The sequence below is a fragment of the Thamnophis sirtalis genome, unplaced genomic scaffold, assembly GCF_051295495.1.
Source record: "Thamnophis sirtalis isolate CommonGarterSnake01/CBP01778 unplaced genomic scaffold, rThaSir2_p1.2 scaffold_11, whole genome shotgun sequence".
NCBI classification, from domain to species: domain Eukaryota; kingdom Metazoa; phylum Chordata; class Lepidosauria; order Squamata; family Natricidae; genus Thamnophis; species Thamnophis sirtalis.
The window spans coordinates 39469128-39487950 of record NW_028261391.1 but is presented as its reverse complement, the minus strand read 5'-3'; the positions used below and the strand labels follow the sequence as shown (position 1 = coordinate 39487950).

Below are 18823 nucleotides of genomic sequence, written 5' to 3'. Positions count from 1 at the left end.
GCTCATTCTTGGTTGGTTCCTTCTTTGCCACATTAACTAGTTTCTTTGGCCACGTACAACACCAATGGCAGTGAAATAAAATGTAGATGATTCAGATTTTGTTTGAACCACCGTGTTTTGCGTTTCCTAAACAAATGAACTAACACTAAATCGTTCTTTTTCTATCCCAGTGTGAATAACCTTTATTGCCTGTATTGAATATCTACAGCAATTAATCGGGAGTTGCACATTTGTGCTCATCTTGACATGCATGATTTTAATATGCACAAATATGCTTGTCTATATGCTAGACTTTTTTTCCTAAAGAGGATGTTTCAACGAATATTTTCTTTACACTGACATGAGAGAATTTATGGAAAACAAATTCATGTAATTCTTCTCATGATTTTTCAGACAAAAACAGAAAAACTGGAAGGAGATCTAAAGAGAACAAGGGACCAGAGTTATACGTAAGTCTTTGCATAGTTCATCACATCATTTTATAACCCTATTCAGTTCACACTTTCAATACAACATTCATCATTTGTCCATTGGCAATGGGACTGGCTATTTTATGAAACAAGTGATGGAAAATTATATTCTAGTAAAGCTTGGGAAAAAGGGTGGAATGTGTTGTAATTGTATCAAAAGGTTGATAATTCAAGTAAAAAACAAAAGAAACCCAAGGGCCTAATTTCTCTCTGGTCTTCATAATTTGCAGACAGACAATGGAAATCTTAAAACTTCTGGCAGAAAAAGAGGAGCTCAAAGTCCAAATTCAGGACCTTATACAGAAAAACCACCAGCTGGCCGAAGAAAAAGAGGAGCTCTGCGAAGAGTATAAAGAGTATAAAGAAAAGTTGAGCAGGTTAAAAGATTTAGATAGCCACCCTGACTTTCTCTTCCTTTCTCAGCGATTTCAATTAGTTTTAATTTTAAACAAGTTTTATAATTCAAATAAAAAAACCTAAGGGAGCTAATTACACTTTGCTCTTGATATTTTACAGAAAAATTAGTTCAGAGGAACTTGGGCAGCTGGAGAAACTGAGGCAAGAGAATGAGAGACTCCGCTGCAAGGCTCAGAAAGAAGCTGCGGAGAAAGCAGAGCTCCTACGTGAGAATAATTATCTCAAAGAAGAACTTAATAGGTGAGAAATATTTAGATAGCGATTTGACTTTTTCTTTCAAATTCAGATTTATTTATTAGATCCCTTAGGCCAGATATACTGGATAAAAGAAGTATTCCATTCATGTATGTATGTATGTATGTATGTATGTATGTATGTATGTATGTATGTATGTATATATGTATGTATGTATAAGAGAAGAGCAATAGTTATAATGGAATGCAATAATAATTAGTAATTCAAGTAACAAATTAAGAGGGCTAATATCTCTCTGGTCCTCATAATTTACAGAAAGATAGCACTGATGTCAAAACTGACCGTAGAAAGTGAAGAGCTCCGAAACAAAACAGAGATATTGACTTTCAAAAATATTGAACTTACCGATGAGAAAGAGGAGATCTTCAGAGCGTACGAAGAAATACTGTGCAGGTGAGAAATTTTTAAATAGCCACCACAAACTACTTCCTCCAGAATTTCATATTAGGGTCTCCTTATCTTAGAAAGCTTGGAAAAACCTGACATTCTCCTTACTTTAGAAAGAAATTAACAAACTATGGCTCTTATTCTTTTACACATAGGAGTTAGTCTCATGGAATGGGAAGATAGGTATAGAAGAGACTTTTCAATCTCCATCCCCCGGTGCTCAACAATATTTATATACTTTCAGAGTGAGAGTTTTCTGACACCAAAGCAGTTTCCATTATTTTAACTAAGAATACTTTGTTGTTGGCCCAGATTCACAGCTAACATTCTGATTTTTTTCAGAGAGGAACTACTGAGGATATGCTGCTGCACCTTATTGACACACAGAAACCACATGGATGACAAGACAGAAGCTCAAGAGAAAATGAAGCCTCAAATGGTGGAATATCAATTGAATCCGAAATGGCTTAAAGCTTCGGTAGACAAAATTAAAAAATCTAAGGAACCCGGGTCAAATATTCTGAGGTGGCTGCAGAAATCTCTCAAACTTGTAAAAGAGGATTCCTCTGAACGGTCAAAACACACTCTGCCAGAATGGCTTAAAGCATCTGCCGCCAACCTCCCGGAGGAATGTGCTAAGGCAGCCAGGGAGGATGTGAATGATTGGCTAGAAGCATCGATAAATCATCTCCAGGAAAAAGGGCCAGAAACGTGCGAGTTAGATGTGGAGGGATGGCTTCAAGCATCCATTATAGGCATTCAACATCTACAAAAGTTCAGGTCAGAGTCTCGTGGAAGCCAGAAAAAAAAGGGATGGCTTTCATTTAATCTTGCCCCCTTCTGGATATAACATGGTTTAGTTAGATCACCCTTGATCATAATTTGAACCTTCCGAGATGTATATATTGACTTAATTCCTTGAATAAAATTGTTGTCAAAGTGCATAATTTCCAGAACTTTAAACAAAAAAGACCAATTCCATTCAAAAGCTTTCTCTGCAAAACATGCCTTGTTTTTATGTTGTAAATATCCTATGGCATCCAATAAAGTTTTCTTTGATTAACAGAACAATAGAGCTGGAAGAGACATTGGATGACTTCTACTCCAACCCACCCTGCTCAACTTGAAAACCCTACACCATAACTGGCTGTCCAATCTCTTCTTAAAAACCACCAGTGATGGTGCAGCCACGACTTCTGGAGACAAGGCATTCCACTGATTAATTGATTTGGAATTTCTGAAATAGGCTGAATTCAGATCCCCCATCAAATTCAAAACCATTTCTGGGGTAGGACTCTCAGCCAAAAAGCAGATGAGACCACCACGTATATGAGGAACCATGGGGAATTTAAGGTAAAGGTTTGCCATTCACTTTTGGTATCCGAACTATGATACCCTTATTTTGGTGGCATGAGGGCATCCCTTGTCCCCTTTCATATTCAAAGGTGCCCAGTTCCTGTGAGCCATATAAGGTTCATCCCTAGCACCTAGATAGATAAAACATTAAGGCTGTGTCATGAACAGTGACGTGCGGTGAGGTTTATGGCTGCTGAGGCACTGATGTCACACACACACACACACACACACACACACACACACACACACGGAAGATGACACTGAAATTAAGACCCCCCCCAAAAAACAAATTAGGGCAACACCTCCCCCCAACCATTTATGATCAACCTCTCAACAAATCTAACCCAATTTCCCCTTTTAAAAACTTTGACAAGAGTGGTGACTGGAGGCTTCATTTTCCATTCAACTGAGTAGGATCAGGACTAGGGTTTGATGCAAAAAGCACCATTGAAAAGTATCATACCAAGACTCCAATATGGTTATTCTAATCCAACGGGGGAAATGGGAGCCTCTTCAAGGGGAGGAGCTGAGAATAGCATTGGCCTTCTTTTTGCTCTCGTATTAAGGGAGACCTGCCTCTGACGCTAGTCCCAAACCAGCGCAAGAGAACTGGAGGGCTTCAAATGTGGAAAACGCTTGTGGAGAGGAAGTGGGGTCCGAGGGCTCACTTGCATCCCAGAAAAAGTGGGAGGGAAGGAATAAGAGAACCACCGACGCCTCAGGCCTTTAGCTGTGCCTGAGGGTGGGATGCAAAGGGCCTGTCGGCCACTGAGGGCCTTCCTCGGGCTCTTCCCACACCACTTTCCCTCTGGAGCAGCCGCCACGTGCGCCTCTGCCGTGGCAAAGTGGCCTCGCTCCGGCTTTTTCAATGCACCCTCCCTTGCTAATTCCGGGCTTCATGGCTCCAGGGCAGTCGGTGGTCTCCGCCTTGCAGACACCTGCAGCTTTCTTTTCTGGCGTGCGGTGTTTAAGTCTCTTTTCTCCCCCCCAACTTCTCTCGCTCTGTGGCGCAACTCGCTTGCTTACCTCCTTTCTCTTTGCCCCTTTCATTAAACAAATACAGCTGATCTGGCCCGGGCCCCTCCGCACGTGCCAGATGAATAGATCGCACGCCTTGACTGCAGTCACCTTTCTGCCCCACCGCTGTGTTTGCTTATTCTCCCTGCAGCTGTGCGGTTGCTAGAGAGAGAGAATGACCCATAGGCTGGCTTGCTTAGGATTGCTAGTTGTGCAATCCCCCTTAGCCCCTTTGAAAGCCCTGGTTGTATGAATGGCTGGCCAGCCTGGAAGGCATGCCGGCACTTTAGAGTGCCAGCAGGGCTCAGCCTCCATTCAGTGAAACATGTCCTGGTTTGTGGCCAGGCGGCATGCTTGCACTTTAAAGTGCATGCTGCCCGGCCACAAACCAGGACATGTTTCGCTCTATGGCGCGCCGAGGTGGTATGGCTTTAAAAAATAAAAAAAAATAATAATAAAAATAATAATAATGAAAAATGAAAAATGAAAAAAAATGAAAAAAATGAAAAATAAAAAATGAAAAAAAAAAGAAAAATAGATGTGCCAGCCCGCGGGCCAGCAGAGGTGGCTAACCCCCCCCCCCACGGATACACATAATAAAAACAAATTACAATTGCTTACATTACAAATAAATTGAATTCCTCCCCCCTGCCCCCTCCCTCTGACCCACATACCTTCCAGCTGCGTCAAAAATGCTAGATTTGGTCTAGCCAGGGCCAGGCAGGCTAGGCTAGTTGCTGCTAGAATCACCACGTGAATGACTCTGCTTAAATGTTTTAAAAAAGCCTCTAAACAAAGTGCCCTCTGCAGGAGGAGGCGGGAGAATCACGTGCCTCATTTGCATACATAATTTTTTTGCTTTTTAAACCTTGGTTAACTCTTAAAAGGCGAAAAATTCCTTATGCAAAGGAGGCCCATAGTTCTCTAGCCTCCTCCTACTAACTGCACTAAGCAGACTCAGAGTCACTGTGACTTAGAGTCTGGGAGCAACTACCTTGGCCTTTTCAATTATTTTAAAAATTGTTTCCTTTTCCTCAGGAGACAGGTGAGGCCCCGCCTCCCCTGCCTCTAGTGACTGCACGCCACTGCCTTGCCTCCATTCTGTTATTCATGTTGTTCTTTCCAGAACTGGTGCATTTGTTTCAAATATTCTGTTCTTGTTGAACTTGATCTGTAATAACACATTTCTTTGTTTTCAATCATTATGTATTTGCGATAGGTAAACAAACACTTTTTCTTCCAGTTCAGTACTGTTAAGAATGGCATGAACTAGACATTTTTGGGAACCTCTGTTTTAATCCATTGCTTTTGCTGGGATTTTAGTCCAAGGTTTCTTGTGTAGTACAGTATTTTTCTGTTCTGATAGCAAAAATGACAAACATTCTTCCCTGCAAATTCTTCTTTCTAAAAAAGACGCAAAGATAGAGAAAAGAAACGGCTGTGTTTCTCTTAAGCAATAATATTATTAACATTCATGTCTAGCAATACTGAGTCCAAATGAACATCTGACTAAACTGCTTCCTGGTCTCTTAAACATCTTAAAATTGTAAATAGATCCATAAAAGGAATAATTTAATATCTCCATTCTGTCGGGTCTGAGAAAGAGTGGCTTCTTTAGGACCTATTTCGATAGGGATCCATAGATCTACTCCTAATATAGTTCTGTTTGAAAATTCCTAGATTTAGGCATTACTGAAATTAGGAAATTGATCTACAATCTTTTTGCAGGGCAGCAAAATTACATTTTCTCTAATATGTTGTTAACAAAGATATTGGCAATCAAACATTGTGGTTAAATGAAGAGGGTCAACTCTACCGGTACACCAGACCAAGAGATCTATTCCACAGGAAGACTAAAACTACTTTTACTGAAATTAGATAGAATAGAAACTTGCAAGCCTGATTCTGCTATACCTCTTTCCACTTTTTATATTTCCAGGAATTAGGGAGGTGTTTGTCTGAGTCACTTCTGTGTGTTATCTCATTGTTTGGACAGTTTCAGTGCTCTTTGCTGAAAATATACTTCTTGCACATTTTCCTTATCCCCTGTAAGGTTTGATAAGATCTATTGTCAAGTTAAATAATAACAATAGCAGTTAATAAATAATTAACTGTTTGGTCAATTGATGGTGGTGAGCATACGTAATATTCCTTACTCCTGTTTCCCCACAGCAACAAGCCTTGAGGTGGATTGGCTGAGAGAAATTGACTGGTCCAAAATCACCCTGCTGGCCTTTATCCTTAAGGAAGACCTAAAACTCACAGTCTTCTAATTTCTAGGTTAGCACCTTAGCCACTGCATCAAACTGGGTTTCCTCATAATTAACAATGCTGTAAGAATAGCTTTTGGGGAAACCAGAAGTGAGTTGCTCTCGTTTCGGCCTGGATCGGGCGAACCGATAGTAGTGGCAGCGGAAGGCTCCGCCCACCTGCATATGTGCGGGAGTGTACCCGAACGATTATTAAAAAAATTGGCAACCTACCTCTGCTCTAAGTCAGATGAATAGGAGGGCTCTAATATGTCTGGATTTGTACTTTTTAAAATAATTAAAATAGTGTGTGTGTGTGTGTGTGTGTGCTTGTATGTTCCAGCATAACTCTGGAACAACTTGAGCAATTTCAACCAAACTTGGCACACAGATGTCTTACTCTCTGGAAACAAGTACTGTGGGGGTAAGACACCCCTAACACCCCTTGGTGTGTGTTCTGTTCTGCATCCTGTTGTGCCGTAAAATGGCTTCTACTGTACAGCCGTAAAATGGCTTCTACTGTACAGCGCAGTGGAGTTCCCATGGTAATGGCTTCATAGTACTCCACAAAGGGGCTCCCTCTGGTAAGGGGGGAAATCCAAAATTAGAAACTACGTTTACATTTCCCCCTATAAATAAATACCCAGACAACACCAGGTTATCAGCTAGTTGTTATATAAAACAGGAACAGGAACCTGGTGTCTCAGGTGGTTTTAAATACATAATCAGTCACCATTAGCCATGTTTCCTTGGGTGGATGGAAAGCAAAATCCAAAACATCTGGAGGATATTAAATTGTTTTTCCTTGAACTTAAGAAAGGAAGTATATAGAAGACTATCGAATCAAACTTTTTAACACTGCCTAACTGCATTATCAAACCCACATTGCGAGTCAGTGTGATATTAGAAAACAGATTCATCCTCTGCCAAATTGTTTTGAAGAAAGTAACTGCAGCATCAGACGATCAGGATTAGATTTAGCACAATGCAGCCAGAAAGATATCACCCTTGTGTGCGGAGCTACATCTCCTTAAACCCTCTTCACTAAACGGCTGCCTGCAGTGCGTCAGGTGAAAACTGTCACTCAGTTGATCACACTCTGCAATAATGTTTTATAAAGTGGGGCTTCAATTCCTCTAAACCGGGAGAATTATTTTACTGCCCAGAAGGGAATCTAGTACATTTGCATGCATTCAAGATGCTATAGAGACAAATACTTCTTTGTTTAGGCAAGCATGTAAGTATGCGCCACAGGAGTCTGCACAGCACACAGCAATCCAAAGTGCCTTTGCTTTTTCCTTTTGCTAGCCCAGGACTTTGCATCTGCTTTACCAGTAATTGAATGCTCTGCCTGATTGTATCAACTGCTCTGTTGGGCCTTTGCAGGGCCAATACTCTGTTTTTTCAACAATCAAAGTTTTCCATGTTTTCCTGTGAAGGTATCCTGCAATTTTTCACAGTGATAAGTTGAACTGAGTTGCTATATATTAAAAAATGAAATGACTAATTTGCTTTATTTTATTTATTCCAGTTGCCAGCCTTCCCTGCAAGAAGAAAAAAAGCACCATTTCTATTTCTTATTTACAAAATTCCTACAATAGCTGTGCAAAAGTGATGCAGTTCACTTTAAAACTGACGGCCTTTCAGTAGAGACAGTAGTATCACCATACTTCTCATCTGTCCCTTTGCTGCAACTCAGTGGAATTAATGAAGGTAGCTGGTAAGAGAAGTCTGATGGGTACCTTCTCCATAGATTGTGAAAGTGCCTTATTAAATTGCATATTAACAGCAGTGCCATAATCTTTTGAGCTTGCACTTCATCCAACTGTTCATCAATAAAAATAGGGCCACAATTGCATACTTGTGAATTACATTCACTCTCATATTACAGACCAAAGTTCCAGTCCACCTCCCCATTATCTGTATACAATGGAAATTTCTTATTCACTTGATACTTAATATATATTTATTTCTCTAAAATTGTCCATTAATATATCCAGTGCTATCTTTTGATGAAGAATGTGTTAAGATACTGATGAGAATAGATTACATGAAAGAAACTTTTTAAAAACTTACTTGAATTTTAATCTCACAGTGGATCTGGTTCTGTTATCATTTTCATGGCTCATTTTATCCCTGGAACAGCTGTACTGAGTTATTGAGGGACATTTCCAGGGGTAAAATGAAAGCAATGCACTGATAGAACTGAACATGCCTGGTCTGAAAACCATCAGGATTGAATGGGGTTACTTCATGGACTTGCAAAGACAAGTCCATGAGACAAGAAGTAAACTGTACAAACATATTGTATCTTGTTCTGTGGTGTAGGCGGACTGTTGTTCACTGTAAGTTCCCAGTGAAACCAATTCATAAGCACTACAAACTGCATAACAATGGATAGAAAAATAGTCTAGTGAAGGGACACAAGGCAAAGCTATTTATCTGAACTGCACAAGGTAAAAACACTCTACAAGGGTCTGACACCCACAGAACAAATGTAAACACTCCCCTCTTCTATTGTTTCCTTATTCTTTGCATGGTAAGACTGACAATTTTCTTATTTGTGCCATTGTAGAACAGAGAAGTGTGAATGGATTTTTCTTTTTTTCTTTTTTGAATTATTAAAAGGTCCCAGAAAGGTAGTAAAAGTACTTCAAATTACGTTCTGAACCATCTGAGTAGAGCAGATAAGCATCTTATCTTGGTATGAAATTGCATGTCTATGCAATAGTGTTGCACAGTCTTTCAGTCAAGACATAAATTCTATTTAGAACATTGCTGTCTCTAAGTAGAAAGCTTACTGAGCCTTAAAGTGCATATGAGTTCCATTTGCCACACAGCTACAGAATGTTCATTATATGGGGATTTCCTTGGCCGTGCTCTAATCCCTGAAATTTCATTAACCTCAAAATGGGTAAGATAGAGATGTGTACAACCATACCATTGAACATTTTCAGACAAATAAGTCAAAGAACTTCATGAGTGATGTGATAGCCTAGTAGTGAAGACACTTGCCTCTCACTTGGAAGGTTCAATCCTAGGTAATGGCAGATGTTACTCTTGTAGGATGCAAAGAAACAAATTCTGCTGGAAACTCCACATAGGCATCAGGAAGGGCATCTGGCCAGTAAATGCTCAGCTTCATCCAGTCACCCTGATTCTATCCCAAATTAAGAGAGTACAGGATCATAAAAAGAAAAAAAAGAGGGCAAAGAGCTGCAAAGGAATCACTGAAACTCTACAGTACTTTTCCATTCTTCTTATACCTGATCCAGGAGTAGGCAGAAAGAAAGTATTATGTATGAAATTGTTCTTGTCAATTGAAAATTCTATATTCACCCATGGTTGCACACAACAAATGATTGACATCTACACTTCCATCTTGGAAGAAGTAGAGGAAACTGAAATAAATCGTGAAACCTTTTTGCATTAGAAATTCAGACAAAAATTTTTTGGGAAAAAGAAAGGAGGTGATTCTTATTTTTTTAAAAAACTATATATACTGTTTTAGTTTCGCTGCAGTATCTCTGTCTCTGTCATAATATCTTCCAATTTTCTCCATCTGTTAAACTGGTAATACAAATCAACACAGACTCTTCCCTGGCACAAAAATAAAAATAAAGTTTCTCATCAGTAGTATTCTATCAAGAAAAAGAGAGAAAATGCAGAACCCATGCAAGATATTTTACTAAGATATTTTTTTAAAAACAGACCTTAATAAGGTAAAAAAACAGAAGTCTCTGGAGATAATGCTTTAGAAATTGCAAGTCAGGTTTTGACTAATGCTATTAATAAACCAAGTCATATTGCATAGCAATAGCACTTAGACATATACTGCTTCATAGTGGTTTTATAGCCCTCTCTAAGCAGTTTACAGAGTCAGCATATTGCCCCCAACAATCTGGGTCCTCATTTTACTGACCTGGAAGGATGGAAGGCTGAGTCAACCTGGAGCCTGGTGAGATTTGAATTGCCAAATTGCAGCTAGCAGTCAGTTGAAGTAGCCTGTAGTACTGCACTCTAACCACTACACCACCTCGGCTCTTCTGCATTTTCCATCCATCTCATTGGGGTTTAGGTTATATCTTAAGTTTGCCATCTATTCTTTATTTCAAGGAACTGTTCGTATTCATGATTATCTAACATTTTTTCAAATGAATTGGAAAAAAAAACTAGTTTTCCCTTTTCTTCTTCTTCTTTGATTTTGAGGACCAGGCCAGATGGTAGTCCACTTGTGCAAAGATGGTAGATTCACAGTTTTGGATTCTAAAAAAATAATTTTTGATTCTGTCAGTGCTAGAAAGTAGATCATATTTTGGATGGTATTACAAGAAGAAGGATTTGGAGCTCCAACCTGACCTTTATGGGCAACTTTAACGTGGTGGAGCAGAAAATGGACTACAATTCAATCTTTCCTTCTCTCTTATGTACAGAAATACAAAAATAATATGAAAAATGAAGAAAATATTTCCTGTATTCACAGTATGTCCTATGAACATTACAGTAGAAATCCTGTAAAACTGAGCCTTTTTGTGAGCACATCTTTTGAGCTACATATGCTTATTTCTACATAATGATTATTAAGGACAAGCCTCTTTTCACTGATGAAAGGAATAATTAAAAATACTCATGGATGAAAGGTATCCTATAATTGCAAAAAGTATCTTTAATTTCAATCTGCCATCTGTTTAAATTGTTTAAGATATTATTGTTATGCAGCTTTGAAGCATAATTATAATGAGTTATAATTGTTTAATTCTCAGGACCTGGCTATTCTGCTCACAGACATTCATGCTCTGGTCACCTCTGATATGGATTATTGTAATGTGCCCTTGAAGTGTATTTGGAAGTTCCATCTGGTGCAAAATATGGCAGCATGGGCAACTATGAGCATTTCTTTCTCAGCGCATGTTACACTTCTGCTCCGTGAGCTATTTGATTTCCACTATTCTCCCTTGTTCAATTCAAGATCCTGGTTTTATGGCATGAGACTGGGTTATATGAGGGATCATCTCTCTTTGGGTACATCCCTTTGAGTACAACTACCTAGGGAAGGCATGTTTTGAGTTCTATCTACAGAAGAAAGTCATGTTCTGTAGAGTGATGATGGTGCAGTGGTTAGAGTGCAGTATTGCAGGCTATTTCTGCTGACTGCTGGCTGCCAGCAGTTTGGCAATTCAATTCTCATCAGCTCAAGGTTGACTCAGCCTTCCATCCTTCTGAGCTCAGTAAAATGAGGACTCAGATTGTTGGGGGAAATTCACTGACTTTGTAAACTACTTAGAGAGGGCTGTGAAGCACTGTGAAGCGGTAAATAAGTCTAAGTACTATTGCTATCTGGTGGGATCCAGGAAGACAGCCATTTCTGCTGTGGTGCTTGCCCTGTGCATCATTATCTCCCTGGATCTTAGATTGGCCCTAACCCTCCCAGCCTTTGGGAAGGCTCTGAAGACATGCTCTGCTGCAGTTCTTGGGAGTCTGGCAATAGTGAGTTGATGTAAGGATAGATTCTGCTGCTGATCATATTATTTTGTTCTAAATTGATTATGGATGCCTTTTATTTGTTTGTATATTGGTTTTTAACATATTTTTATTGGGTTGTTTTGTTGTGAGCTGCCAAAAGTTGCTTCAATGAGCTGGGCGGTCAAACAAGCTGTGTAAATAATAATAATGGGGTAATGTTTCAATTTAAGTTACTCATAAGAAGTGCCTTTACAATCAATTAGACAGTCATCATGATTAATTTAAAGAATCCATCAGTTTCAAAGAACTTCATTAGTCAAGAATGCTACCCATTAATTCTTAAAACAACTTCCTAGGAAAAACATTTATTCATGCATTGATTCAATCAATAGCACCACAGTTTATTCAAATAAAAATCATTCAGATTCTGACCTTGGTAATACAGCATTTAATAAAAATCTTACAAAGCGTTCCTTACTTTGGGGTTGTTGAGGTGGCAAGTCTGGATTACCAATGTCTGAGTAACAGCCTTCTTTCTTTCTCAGTATAAACATTCTGGCAATGTCCCTTCCCAGAAGGCTGAGTCCACAGGGCTGCAATAAAATTAGTTTTTAAATATAATCACTAATGTTTCATTAAGCTCCTGTTAGGTTCTATTATTAACTTGATGATGCACACTTTTCTTGCATAAATGATTTTGTGTCTAATATCAAGAGCTAAAAACAATAAACTTTGGACAATATTCCAGTTCATGAGAAAAGCCTGAAATGACTCAAATAGATAAATACGCTTATTGCAGTAGTTTGGTGTCACACAGATTGCTATGCTCACAGGCTTGTAGAATGGGAAGAAAAGCATCTGTATGCAAAATTGAAATTAAATGACAGAGGCAAGAGGTGTCAAAAAGGTAAATTGGGACAAGCTGCTAAATGTAACCATAACTGGGGTGCACATATATGTAGGCAGTCTTAGAATGTGGAGAGGTCAAACCTTTATTATGTGTATCTATAATTAATACATCCCAGTTGCAATGTATGGCTTTGAAGGTTAGGCCATAAGAAAGGCTGAGCCAAAGTATTGAGGCCTTTAAACTATGGTCCTGGAGAAGAATCCTGCAAGTCCCTTGGACTGCAAGGTGATCAAACCCGTCAGTCCTAGAGGAGATCGACCCTGACTGCTCTTTAGAAGGCCAGATTTTGAAGATGAAACTCAAATACTTTGGCCACCTAATGAGAAGGAAGGACTCACTGGAGCCTTTCCTAGCCTAATGCTAGGAAAGATTGAGGGCAAAAGAAGAAAGGGATGACAGAGAATGAGGTGGCTGGATGGAGTCACCAAAGTAGAAGGCGTGAGCTTAAATGAACTCCAGAGGATGGTAGAGGACAGGAAGTCCTGGAGGAATATTGTCTATGGGGTCACAATGGGTTGGACACGACTTCACAACTAACAACAACAATAATTAAGGAACAAAGGAGGAGTTGAAAACTAAAATAGAGAAGAAAAATATATGCATAGTTTTATGAGTTCTTTTATTTATTTTGACATTTGACATTGATATTTATATTTATTATTTTGGATGGGCTTTTAATATTGGTACACAAACACACATGCAGAAGAGTCTAACCGCCCAGTTGCTTTCTCCAACATCTAAATCCAAACCTTTTGAGTGTTTTCACCAGGTTTTAATCTCTGCCAGTTGGTGGGTCTAAGAGTGAGGTCTTCTTAAGGAGGAAGTCATGTGGGCACCTAGACTGGCAGGATCCCACACTGCTGGCCCTGGCACAGACAGCTCTGTCAAACCATATTCTGTGATAGATTTTGTAGTAGTAGGAGAGGGTTTTGAACAGCTTCTTCTGCCCTGTATGTTTGAAAAAGAGGGATATTCCAGGCCCACTTACCAAGTCCATTATCTCAGAAACAGGACTGAAATATCTTATAGAGGGCACCTGCAAATTGGGCCATGCTACCTCTCCCCTCCACTCGTAGATTGGAAATATCAATTTTGGTCTTTGGCAAGGGAAAACATTGGAGGCTGAGACATGCTGATCCAGTCCTCCATTGACCTTGGATGCCAAAAATCTTTTGAGGGACAGGGTTGAAGAGAACCCTGGCCAATAACCCCTCCCTCTGGCAGGTAAGTGCCATAAGGCTTTCCAGGAAGCCAAGCACTTATTCTTTGGGCTTCCACAAGCATAATATACTTGGGGGGGGGGTAGGGTTAGCAAATTGTCTATTCACGAAATGGTTATTTTGGGCCTCAATTGGGGCTGAAGATTTCCCTGTATGATAGACAATCTGAGTCTCTCCCCCTCCCTTTCCCCCTTCTTCCTCTCTCTCTCTCTTTCCTTGTCTCTTGTCACTATGTAAAGTAATAGATCAAAGTTTTCTTATACGTCTGAATCTTTGATAATGAAATTGCTCTGTTTACTACCATAGTTTTTCCAAAGAGTCTTTTCAATTCACGAGAGTCAGAACATGATTAGAAGACATTTCAGCCATGAGGTTCATGAGTTATGTTGTTATTGGGAGGGTCTTAACTTTCTCCACTTTGGAGGACATTGGACGAGAGAAGGTGTTTTGTCCTTGTCATTTAATAAATAGCTTGAATTTTCAGTTTATCTGTATTTTACTTTCAACCTGAGTCATGTATATAAATCTTTCCCGCATTATGATTTCTTTGCCACTCAAGTGACTTATGGGAGAGCTCTTCAAATGAACATTTATGTAGGAAATACCTCTGAACAATTTGTAATGTTAGAGTAGTCCCATTGACTTATACTGAACCAGTCCCATGATTAAAATTAAATTTAAAGTGCTTTGCAGGTTTGTGATTAGGAGGAGCGTGTGCATCACATCAAATTCATGTTGAGTTTGTAATTAAAGCCTCCTGCCACCCGTTAGTCTTTCAAGAGCAATTTAATAAGGTAGCTGTACAATGTAATGCCCTTGGGATTGCCAAAGCAATATGAGAATCATGCAGGCGCATATTCAATGGGCTCTCAGAGCTAATAAATACGTTCTTTCATATCCTATGGAATTGCCCCACAAATAAATTATTGCATACTTCATACTTATTAAGGGGGTGGAAGATACCAGAATATTTTAAGCTACTTTAATAGTAATTAATAATCTACCATTTATAAGAATATCCAGTGTTATTGAAATGTGAAAAATAAGATGAGTAATAAAACTAACAATATTTTGCAGTGGCATTATAAGATCAGATAGACTAAAAGCAATGTATGTTCATGGATACATATACATAGACACAGACATAGAGAGAGAGAGAGAAAGAGAGAGAAGGAGGGGGGAGAGAAGAGAGAGATATTTAATTTTTCCTCCTTTTTCTGGAACATACCTTGGCTGGTCAGCCATTCCTGATATTTTTACCCCAAGTTTGTGAAAAGGAAAGATACAGAGGCATTACCAAACATGGCTGAAAATATCCCTGGAAATTGAATCGAACCTCCCGCTGCTGAAACTTGTGGATGATTTTTTTCCCTCCTGCTGTCATGTTTTGCAAGTTCCATTTTTCCCCTGATGCAGGATCAAAAACCATTTGCATAAATCTCACCCTTGTAGCCAAGGAATCTAGGTGTGATAGAAAAAACACTGAGAAACCAACAGACAGTTTTGTTTTTCCAATCATGTGCAGACCTGGCTAGTAATGGCTATAGTCTTTGTTTAATTCTAGCTAATGTGACTTTAGAACTGGTTCAATTGTTTACTTGATGAGAAATATCAATTTACTATAATTATAGTATCTCTCTATGGCTACATTTGTACCTTATGCTAACATCATCAAAATATTGAATACATTACTATTAGTTGAGTATATTGTACTATACAAAGCCATATATCTTGATGCATAAACCAAGCCAGAATGTAGGTTGGTTGATTTTGAATGAGGGTGTTGTGTGAACCAGAGTATTCAGAATAACAGAGTAACAGAGTTGGGGCCTTGGAGATCTTCTACTGCAACCCGCTGCTCACACAGGAGACCCTGTACCATTTCTGACAAGTGATTGTCCAGTCCCTTCTTAAGAGACTGGAAAATAACACCCCAGTCTCTTCAGTGATGAAGCACCCAAACTTCTGAAAGCAACCTGTTCTACTGGTTGATTGCTCTCATTGCCAGGAAATTTCTCCTTAGTTCTAAATTGGATTTCTCCTTGATTAGCTTCCATCCATTGTTTCTTGTCTTGCCTTCTGCTACTTTAGAAAATAGGTTGACCCCCCTCTTCATTGTGGCAGCTCCTCAAATATTAGAACACTGCTATCATGTGACTTCTAATCATTCTTTTCATTAGACTAGCCATGCCCAATTCCAGCAATCATTTTTCATATGTTTTAGCCTCCAGGTCCCTAATCATCTTTTGTTGCTCTTCTCTGAACTCTTTCCAAAGTCACAACATCTTTTTTATGATGTGTGACTAAAACTGGATGCAGTACTCCAGGTATGGTCTTACTAAGACTTTGTAGAGTGGTACTAGTACTTCACATGATCTTGATTCTATTATTCTGTAATGCAATCTAGGATTGCAGTGGCTCTTTTGGCTGCTGCTGCACATTGCTGGCTCATATTTAGATGATTGTCCTCTAGGACTCCAAGATACCTCTCACAATTACTATTATTGAATCAGGTTCCATCCAATCGGTACCTGTCATTTTGTTTTTTCTTATCTACTGTAAGTGTAAGACCTTATTATTTTCTATGTTGAATTTCATTTTGTTGGATAGGAACCAATATTCAAGTCTGTTGAGATCCATCTGGATTTTGAGCCCATCATCTGGGGTGTTGGCTATTCCTGCCAGCTTAGTATCATGTGCAAATTTGATGAGTTCTCCTATTATTCCTTAATCTAAATCAATGATGAAGATAATGAAGCCTAAAACTTCACTATAGTGAAGATAGTTGGCCTAAAACAGTTGGGTACCCCACTGCTTACTTCCCTCTATGTAGAGATAGTTCCATTAAAGACTACATGGTGAGTGCTATTTATCAGCCAATTACAAATCTATCTGGTGGTGATGCTGTCTATCCCACATTTTTGTAGCTTACCAAGAAGTAGGTTGTGGTCTACTTTGTCAAATACCTTAATGAAATTCAAGTATACTATGTTTACTGCAATTCTCTGGTCCACTAATTTAGTCACTTTGTCAAAGAATGAAATAAGATTTATTTGGCATGTTCTGTTTTTGACAAACCCATGTTTACTTTGGTTATAACTTTGCTTGCTTCTAGGTGTTTGCAGTTCTGTCGCTTGATTATTTTTTCCATGATTTTCCCAGGTCAGGCTGATTAGTCTGTAGTTTCCTGAATCTGTTTCTCCCTGCCTTTTGAAAATGGGAACTACATCAACTCTTGTCCAGTCCTTTGGCAGTTTCCTGGTTGCCCAGGATCTTTGGAAAATATGGTTCAATGGTTCCAAGATCATGTCTGCCAGCTCCTTTAGAACCTTGGGATATAATCCATCAAGTCCTGGTGATTTGAACTCATCTAGAGTAGACAGATGTTCTCTTACCACTTTTTTGCCTATTTTAATTTGTATTCCTGGTCTGACTTTTACAGTTATGTTTTGGTAAGTTGGGCTATATTCACATCATTTAAATTAGATATCTAGAAGCAGGGCAGCTAGGAAATGCAACATTTATGAACATACCTCCCAAAAGTGGACAACGGACATTCTAGATCACTGTTCTCAATTGTAGCAACTTTGAAACATGTGGACTTTAGTTCCAAGAATTTCCCAGCTAACATAAGTTCACACATCTTAAACTTGCCAAGATTGGGAAACTTTGATCTAAAGGTGCACAGGAATAAACAAAGATTGTATCTTATAGAAATGTAATTAATATTAAGCACTCCAGATCAAATGGTATTTTCTTTCAGTGGGATTCTGGGTATAAAGAGGAAGTTTCCCCCCCTGAGTTCTGAGAAGTCAAGATTCACAGTTTCTTATTGCCAGGTCTCAAAATCATTATCAGTACCAACAATGACCATAAAACAGCCACAACAACAGATTTTTTCCCCACTGAATTTATTTTCAGCTTCTCACTGAACCTTCTGGAGAAAGAATGCTATAGCCAGCATAAAAGTGAAGGGTGTTATTGCTTGGACTTTAAAAGTTAATAATTATCTTGCCTGTCAGCTTGAATGATGGATATCAGTGTTGAATTTATGCTCTGTCAATTTTCAGCACGTTAGCCATCTGTCTATTGACCTTATGGGCTGTCAGTATCTTGAAGTCAAACATATGGACCCAACAGGGATCACACATGGATTTTATATTTTTATGAATGACAGTAATGAAGAAATGAAGACTGAGCAATCTTGATCTATAAGGAGAGGAAGGGAAAAAGGAAAGGAAAAAGGAAAGGAAAAAAGGAAAGGAAAGGAAAAAAAGGAAACATTGGAACTTAATAACACTGCAATGAATGAGGCTGGAGAACTGCAATCATGCTATTTGCTTTTGTTTGAAATGTATTCAGTGGAATGAATCTATGAGAAGCTTTGTAACTATTATATGAACACAATGCTAGTAGTTATTTAATGAAGAATAGAATATTTAATGTTAACATTTAAGAATATTTAATATTAGCATTTAAGTAAAAAAAGATTATATGTGTAATATCCAGGTGTGTACAAATTTTTATTATATCATTCTTAAAAAAATAAATTTAAAACTGAATACTTTCAAATGACGAAGTAATAGCCTAGCATTGTGCAAGCTCTGTGTAAACTCAAGTGTAATACATTCTTCAGTTAGAAAAAACAATTTAGCATTGTTATTATAGATTATGATGATACCACATCAACTAAGAGACAATGTAGAAATTGATGTGTGGACAGGGTAGAAATTATGAAGGTTTGAAAGGACAGAAAGTTATAGAAAGATATAATGAGTATAGAACTAGTTTGGTCTGGGGATTAAGGCAACAGACTAGATACCGGGAGACTGTAAGTTGTTGTGCTGCACTAGGTATAAAAGCTGGTTAGATGACTTTGGGTCTCTCTCAGCCAAACACCTCCCAAGGTTGTTGTTGGGAGGAAGATAGGCAAAGGAAGGAGTATTATGTATGTTTGCCATTTGGACTTATTTATAAAAATTATTAATATTGGATACAAACAAATAAAATAAATAAGTAAAAATATGATGGTGTAAAACATTATAGATTTATTAAGATTTCTTTTCATCTTACCCCCTG

General features: G+C 38.6%; 1 protein-coding gene across 1 annotated transcript; it reads left to right on the top strand.

Moving 5' to 3' along the window:
• The first annotated feature begins 707 nt into the window (after positions 1–707).
• Positions 708–17952, top strand: LOC148043617 (uncharacterized). The gene is made up of 6 exons (XM_087726081.1): positions 708–847; positions 987–1127; positions 1398–1535; positions 1872–2309; positions 17187–17196; positions 17815–17952. The coding sequence occupies exons 1-6, from the start codon at positions 708–710 to the stop codon at positions 17950–17952; spliced, it is 1005 nt and encodes a 334-aa protein (XP_087582207.1).
• The last annotated feature ends 871 nt before the right edge of the window (positions 17953–18823 follow it).